We start from the raw sequence: 7,886 nt of genomic DNA on the forward strand, positions 1-7,886 counted from the left end.
CCAGAGCTGAGATAGAACCCAAGAGTCCTGATGGGGACTTTCTCTGCAGAGTTAGTAACCAAATAAGAACATACATAAAAACTTTAAAATGAATCAGTGGCTCTTAAGTGACTTGCCATAAGATGTAAGAAAATGTTAGTATTATAGCTGAGTGGGTCTAATAATTATTTAATTTTCTTTCTTTCATATACAAACTAGGTACAGTGCTCCTGGCAGCTAATTGATAAGTTATCTTCTAAATAAACAGTTAGTGGAAGGGGTAGGTCAATCAGGGGTGGGGGGAGGGGTCTCTCAGGGATCCAATTACCAGCAATTAGAAAGGTGGAAACCCAATGAGTAGTACATAGACCTATTCCCCGGTTTGTCATGCGGAATCAGCACAGTAAAGTCAGGAAAGGATTTAATGTCTCTTTGACTGCTCAGTCAGTGATTCAGGGAGGAGGGCCCAGCACCATCACACCAGCCAGCTCTGCACGGAGCTCAGTCTGAGAGCCAGAGCACCAGGAGAAAACTTTAGGTCCCTTTATGAGTAAAGAGACGGAGCAGCCTGTCCCGGATCTGTTTGGTCCTCACCCCGTAGATGATGGGGTTCAGCATGGGGGGCACAAGGAGGTACATGTTGGCAATGAGAATGTGGAAATGCAGGGGCACATTGTGGCCAAACCGGTGTGTGAGGAAGGAGAAGAGAGCTGGGATGTAAGAGGCTAAGATGACAAAAAGGTGGGAGCCACAGGTCCGAAAAGTCTTGAGCCGGGCGTCCTTTGTGGGGAGGCTGAAGATGGCCCTGAGGATCTGGGTATAGGACACAGCAATAAAACACACATCCAGACTGGACAGAAAGAAGGCCAGAAAAAGGCCGTAGTAACTATTGACACGGATGTCAGCGCAGGCCAAATTCACCACGGCCATGTGCTCGCAGTACGTGTGGGGGATGATGTTGGTTCTGCAATATGGCCAGCGCCTCACCAGGAAGGGATAGGGCAGTACGAGCATGCCACCACGCAGCACCACGACCAGGCCTATCTTGGCTACCACTGGGTTTGTCAGGATGGTGGAATGTCTCAGGGGATCACAGATGGCCACGTAGCGATCCAGAGCCATGGCCACAAAGATCCCAGACTCCATCACTGAGACACAGTGAATGAAGTACATCTGGGTGAGGCAGGCACTAAAATTGATCTCTCTGGAATTGAACCAGAAGATGCTCAGCATTTTAGGCAGGGTGGACGTGGACAGGCCCAGGTCAGCGACGGCCAGCATGCAAACGAAATAGTACATGGGCCCATGGAGGCTCGGCTCCATCTTCACAATGAACAGGATGGTGAAGTTTCCCAAGACGGCTATGACGTACAAGGCACAGAAGGGGATGGAGATCCAGACATGACCTGCCTCCAGGCCAGGAATGCCCAGCAAGATGAAGGTGGAGGGGTTGGTGAAGTCGGTTGTGTTGGCATCTGACATGGAGTATGGGAGAAAGTGTTGAACTCTGAGGCAGAACGGTGTCTCCTGCGTGTACCATACGTTCCCCCAACTTCCGATATGTATCTAGGGTGATGGTCGCAGGACAAATGCCTGGATGGAGAGAGAATGTGAATGTGAGAGACTACATGCACTACTGGGGGCTGTTCTCATGGGGGAAGCAGATTGGTGGCTCTTCAGAAACTGAAAAATGACATTTTCATTAGTCAGATAAATGAATTATGAACCACTGACCCTACTAATGCCAATTCCATACTTTATGTTGCTTCACGCATCAATAATTCCTACACATCTGGGACTGTTTAGTTTAGAGAAGAGAGAAAGAAGGGGGCATGTGATAGAGAGAACAAAAGAAAAGAATGAAAGTGATTACATTCAAATGGACAAACAGAGAAGAGTTCCAAACCTGATAGGAAGAAAAAATGTAGACAGAAAAATGGGAATGGAAATTGGAAGTTATTTAAACCATGATTCCGCAATGAAGGAAGCGGAGAACTTTGGCTAAAAACCCAGTTCAGTGGCAAACTGAAGTCAGCAATTGTGGGGAGGGGAATAGATAGGAAATGGGGGAAAAGGAAAATATATAGCAAGTAATACAAATTGGAAGTTATGAACATTGATAAGGGACTTTAAAGACATTAGGAAAAAATCCATGCTTGGCAAGTCTAAGGATAGCAAAAAGGAGGTTATTAAGTATATTAAGAAGAAAAGAAATATCAGAGAAGGTTTAGGCCAATACTTAGAGCGAGAAAGGAAACTTGTTAATATCTCAGAAAATGTAGATATGTTCACAGAATATTTTTGTTCTGCACTGGGAAAGAAGCAGTAGGAGATACTCATATCACTTGAGGTGATGGAATAGTCTCCAATCCATTAGCTCTCAAGGAGAATGTTAAACAGCATCTACAGTAGAGTTAACACCAGAGTTACGAACTGACCGATCGACCACACATTACCAGATCAACCACACATCTCGTTCAAAACTAGAAGTACACAATCAGGTAGCAGCAGAGCCAAAAATAACAATAACAAAAAACAAACAAAAAACCAATCCAACAACAACAAAAAAGGCAAATAAAGGACAGTTCTGTGTTAAACTTTAACAATTAAAAAATAAAGTGAACTTAAAAAGAAGATTTGACAAGGTTAGGAAACAATGGAAAAGGTTGTATCAGATTAGTCAAAAAAAATTAGTAATGTAATTAATGACAGTCAATAACATAGTTTATGGAAAACAGGTCTTGTCAAATAATTTCATTTTTTTAAAGTACACATTTGGTTGATCAAGGGAACCATGCAGATGTAAGAGACTTTGATTTCTCTGAGGCATTGGATTTAGTAGGGGAAAACATTCAGATAAAAAATGAACACTGTACAGTATCAGTAGATTACGTATTTAATGGACTAAAAACTGACTAAATGACAGATCTCAAAAAGCAGTCGTCAATGGACTATTGTCATCAAATGAGGGTTTTTCTAGTGGGGTTCAGCGGGGATCAGTTCTAGGCCTGATGCTATTCAATATTTTCATCAATGATCTGGAAGCAAATAGGAAATTACTGCAGATAAAATTTGTGGACTACCCAAAGTTTGGCAGAGTGGTTACAATGAGGAGGCCAGGGCTGGCATACTGATTGATCTGGAACTTTTGGTGAGCTGGGCTCATGCAAACAAAATGTTTTAATACAGTCACATGCAAAGTTATCCTCTCAGAACAGGGAATGTAGGACCGACCCACAGACTAGAGCACTGTATTATGGAACGCAGGGATTTAGGGGTCATTAGGGACAACTAACTCATTGTGAATTCCCAGTGTGATGCTGTGCCAAAAGGGCTGATGCGATCCTCGGATACATAAACAGGGAAGTGGTGAGTGGGGGCAGGGGAAGGATTTTACCTCTGCATTGGTGAAATGTCCTGGGGTCCACATTTAAAAAAGGTGTTGAAAAATTGGAGAGGGTACAGAAAAGAGCCAAAAAATGATTTTAGGCTGGAGAAAATGGCACAAAACTTAAATGCTTCATCTCTTTATCTTCTCAAAAAGATGATCAAGAGGAGAAGTTCATGGGGAGAAAACTGTGGATAATAACAGGCTCTGTAATCTAGACAAGAACAGCAGAGCAAGGCCCAATGGCTGGAAGCTGAAGCCAGACAAATTCCAGTTGGAAATAAGGGGCAAAAGTTTAGCACTTAGGGTGACTAACTGTTGGGACATCTGCGAAGAGAAGTGATGGATTCTCCAACTCCTCATGTCTGCAGATCCAGACTGGATGCATTTCTGGAAGATCTGCTTGAGGGCTTGTCTACATTTAAAAGGCTACAGCGGCTCTACCATAGTGCTTCAGCGTAGACACTTGTGGCCATTAGCTGGGGTGGTTGGGGGGATGAGGGCACAGTAAAGAGGGACATTTTGGCCCACGATACTGAAACAAACTCATCCTCTGTGGATCCTTAAAGGATATTTAATGGCTGTGCAGAGCAGCAAGGAAAACAGACTTGCTCTCTATCCTATCATACCCACATTGCACAGGATTTGTCAAGCAGGTGAGCTCCTCAGCAAGAGATGGTACCTGTGAATCCTGAGATGGAAGTGTCTTCCCTGGGAATCCCCCTCCGGTAGCTGTGTCCCACACCGCTCTCACCCCAGCATCTGCAGCAGCATCCCACACCGAGAGCTGACACAGGGCTGAGCACCGTTTATAATAGAGCTCTGTGCAATCCCAGGGGGGTTCACTCAGCCTCTAGAGGAGAAGTGGCATCTGAATGTAAACAGGCTGGTGACAAGCTTGTCTATGCTTCTGTGTTTTTTATCCAGCTATAGCAGTAAACAGTAATTAAGGGACCTTCCCAAAGGGAAGTGAGAACTCTTGGGCTCTGTGCTGAGTCAGAGAGGAATTGGCTGCTTTGTGAATTTGTGTATATTTAAAAATTATAGTTGATTAGGAAGAAAACTAGGGATAATGACTAGATCTCCATAGGGCCTGATACCCTGTAAATGCCCAGGATAGCTGGGTAGATAGTAGACAGACAGATCTGGAGAAAGATGACTGAGGGGAGACACGAACACTTTCTGCAGGCACTGGGGGCTGTCGTTAAAGGATCAGAGATCAGTCATTCTTATCAGTAACTATTACCATACCATGTAGCACCTTTCACTGAAGGAACTTCAAAACCCCCAGTAAAGGAAAGTCACTATGTACATATCCCCATTATACAGATAGTTAAACTGAGGCACAGAAAATGCCTCTCCCCATTGACCCTGGCACCTGTCATTTTCAGGGCCTTGGTTTCTCATTGACCCTTCCTTTTGGTACTGGGAAAGAGCCAATCAAATATCCTCACTAAGTTTTAGTAAAAGGGCAACAGTCCCCTTACATTCCCACCGGCTAAAATCTGCCACAGCAAAATGTTCACACCAGCAATTCCGGGCCCCACATTAACAATATTTACCAGCATCTTTAATAAAAGAACATTTAACATATTTAACATCCCATGTGCACTTCTTTATACTAAACATGATAATATTAATTAAAGCACCACTTAGAATCAATAACATAATCATCTCTAAAAAAAGAAAAGGAGGACTCATGGCACCTTCGAGACTAACAAATTTATTTGAGCATAAGCTTTCGTGAGCTACAGCTCACGTTTCATGTTCCCTGTGTATATAAATCTCCCCAATGTATTTTCCACTGAATGCATCCGATGAAGTGAGCTGTAGCTCACAAAAGCTTACGCTCAAATAAATTGGTTAGTCTCTAAGTTGCCACAAGTCCTCCTGTTCTTTTTGCGGATACCGATGAACACGGCTGCTCCTCTGACACCTATAATCATCTCTAAGTTTAACAGGCAGCACACCCCTAGGAGTTCTCTGGGACCCTCTTAAGACTGGTGGTTCGTGACCCATATTTTTTATTCCCCTGTGCCTGGGTAACACCAGGTCAATTTGAGGGATCTGTACATTTTCATCAGGGTTTGGGTTTGACCCATTGGTTTCAGTCTCCTCGGGACATGCTGCTCTGCGCCTCCTATGAGTCCTGTTCAGACTAAAGTCCACTGTTTTAGCTGGTCCCTATGTACCGCTCTGTCAGGATCTCCTTCTTCAGTTTGGACAGTGTAAACCAGCAGTTCGGGATTGTTGAGAGAGACCACAATGTAGGGATTTGACTCCCATGTGTCCTGTAGTTTATTACATAGTTGGCATCTGTGGTTGCGAACTATTACGTGGTTACCATTTCTTATGAGAGCCGCACTGGTCATGCGATCATAAGCCCTTTTTCTACTTTGTGCTGCGTCTTTAGTTGTACTGAGAGCAACTTTGTCAGCTCTCTTGGGCCTGTCCTGGGCACCTGTGAGCCAGTCATCAAAACTGGTCAAATCATCCTTGGAAAAGACTTCTTGATGCTTCTCTGGCAGCGCCCTTAAGACAGCCCCCTGCGCAGGAACCAGCCCCTTGAATGTTGCTTGAAGTGGGACTGGCTCTCCGCAGTTCTGTTCTGAGGATGCAGATCCACAACCTTTGCGCTTGAGTTCAGAAGACTCACTTGTACTCTTTAATGGCATTAGTCGGTACGCTGGCTGCCTGGAGCCCACGAGATAGGCTTACCCCAGATGTAGGCTCTACAAGTGTTCAGTATCCATTGGTATTTCCTGGTACCCAGCAGAGTTCACCAAGGATCTTCCCTCTCCGGGAGGGAATAATGGTCTTCTTGTTCAGTCCACTTTCACATTTCAGATCTGCCCCAGGGGCCCAAGGAATGACTCTGACTCTCTGCGTGAGCAACTGCTCTACTCAGCACTCCATTGATCTTAGAGTTCCTATGACACGGCACCCCATATTCTTCATAGAGATATTTTTTTATGATATGATTACAGCATAATTAGGATGTATTTTATACAACAAGGGTCATGTGAGGTATCATTGGAAAGGTTATGATTTACTGAATATGATTATCCTATTTGTATGCATGTGGGATATTTGTATCTGAAGTTAGGACTATTAACTCTGTATCTGTATTACAAATGTGTTGACCCCTGGGTAATACCCACTAGACACAATGCTTTCATTCTGGAAAGCTGGGTGGGGAAGGACCAGTAGATAAAACAATAGGCCTTCGAGGAAGCTTATCTCCCACCTGGGGAGACTTCCTGAGGACGCTGCAGACCAGGGCTGAGTAATGGCTGCTGTGACACTAATGGGATATGTGACCAGGTCACCTGGCGCTGGTCTCCGCCTTGGGATCTCACTGTTTTTCCATGGACTGGTGTGGAAACCAAACTTTGAAACAAAGGGTTCCCGCTGTATGCAAAAGCTATTTAAGGAAGGGGATTGACATCATTGAGGGTCTTCACTGACTCCGCACCCAAAGAGACTCCTGGAAACATCTGAGGAACAAAGACTGAACTGGGGGAAGTGTGGGACCCCAGCTAAAGGGATTTTTAGCCTGTGAACTGAACACCTGGGGATTCCAAACTGTAAGCAAGTGCAGCTTTCCCTTAAGAATCTGCAGACTGCTTGGATCGTCACTTCGGGTGAGGATCTGCTATTCATTTTGCAGATGAACAAGAGAGAGAACCCTTCCTAGGGAGCACAGAGAAATGTGTCTTAGGCGGGGGCCCAGAGGAGGAAACTGGGGAAGGAATAGTAGGGGTATAGGAATGTCTCCTCACTAGTCACTTGGGGCAGGATGCCCAGGGCACTAGGAGGATGACTGAGTCAGCATCTGTGCACCCAGCACTCAGCCTGTGACCCAGATTTTGAGAAGGAACAGTGTAACTGACTTCCTGGAGGGGAGCAGTCACACAGCTGACTTCCCAGGGACAGAGAAAGGGGTGGCAGAGGGTATCACAATCCAGGCGCCAGTTTGTCAGGATGCTATTTCTGATAAGTTTTTGAAAAGTAACTGTGTCTCTTTAAATCAAGATGCAGCTCCAATGTCTGTGATAAAAGAGGAGTTGGGACCAAGGAATTGCCAGGTGGTAGTTTGCCAGAATACAAATGACCCACTGACAGAGAAGGGGATGTTTTCCCCCAGGCTGGTGAGACACGAAAGCAGTTATGGGAGAGCTGTTGGGAAAAGGTGAATCTCATTGATGGGTAAACACACCTAGCCCAGAGAGCACTGATCACAGCCATTTAGGGGGCAGGGAAGGACTCAGTGCTAGGTGGGGGAAACACAGGGTAACCCCAAAAGGGGAGCTGGATTTTATGCATATGTACAGTCCTGGGGTTGGGAGACTGCTCCCCAAAGGGCCAGCCAATGTGCAGGATCCCCCTGAACACCTTTCTTGCCAGACCCTGAAGCACCAGAATTCCAGAAACATGCTTAAATTAAGAGCCCAGACAGAGGGGAATACTGGAGGGAAAGAAAAGCCAGTGACTGATTACATGGGCAACAGTCAAAGGA

General features: G+C 45.1%; 1 protein-coding gene across 1 annotated transcript; it reads right to left on the reverse strand.

Annotated features, from left to right (window-relative positions):
• Positions 1 to 513: 513 nt before the first annotated feature.
• Positions 514 to 1,461, reverse strand: LOC140911894 (olfactory receptor 52E4-like). The gene has a single exon (XM_073346055.1). It carries the CDS (start codon positions 1,459 to 1,461, stop codon positions 514 to 516), a length of 948 nt encoding a protein of 315 aa, XP_073202156.1.
• Between the last annotated feature and the right edge of the window lie 6,425 nt (positions 1,462 to 7,886).

This window comes from Lepidochelys kempii, chromosome 1 (genome assembly GCF_965140285.1).
Source record: "Lepidochelys kempii isolate rLepKem1 chromosome 1, rLepKem1.hap1, whole genome shotgun sequence".
In the NCBI taxonomy this organism is placed as follows: domain Eukaryota; kingdom Metazoa; phylum Chordata; order Testudines; family Cheloniidae; genus Lepidochelys; species Lepidochelys kempii.

What these genes read in the sequence shown, in the direction of transcription:
- LOC140911894 (XM_073346055.1), bottom strand. Translation starts at nt 1,461, where the DNA reads ATGTCAGATGCCAACACAACCGACTTCACCAACCCCTCCACCTTCATC.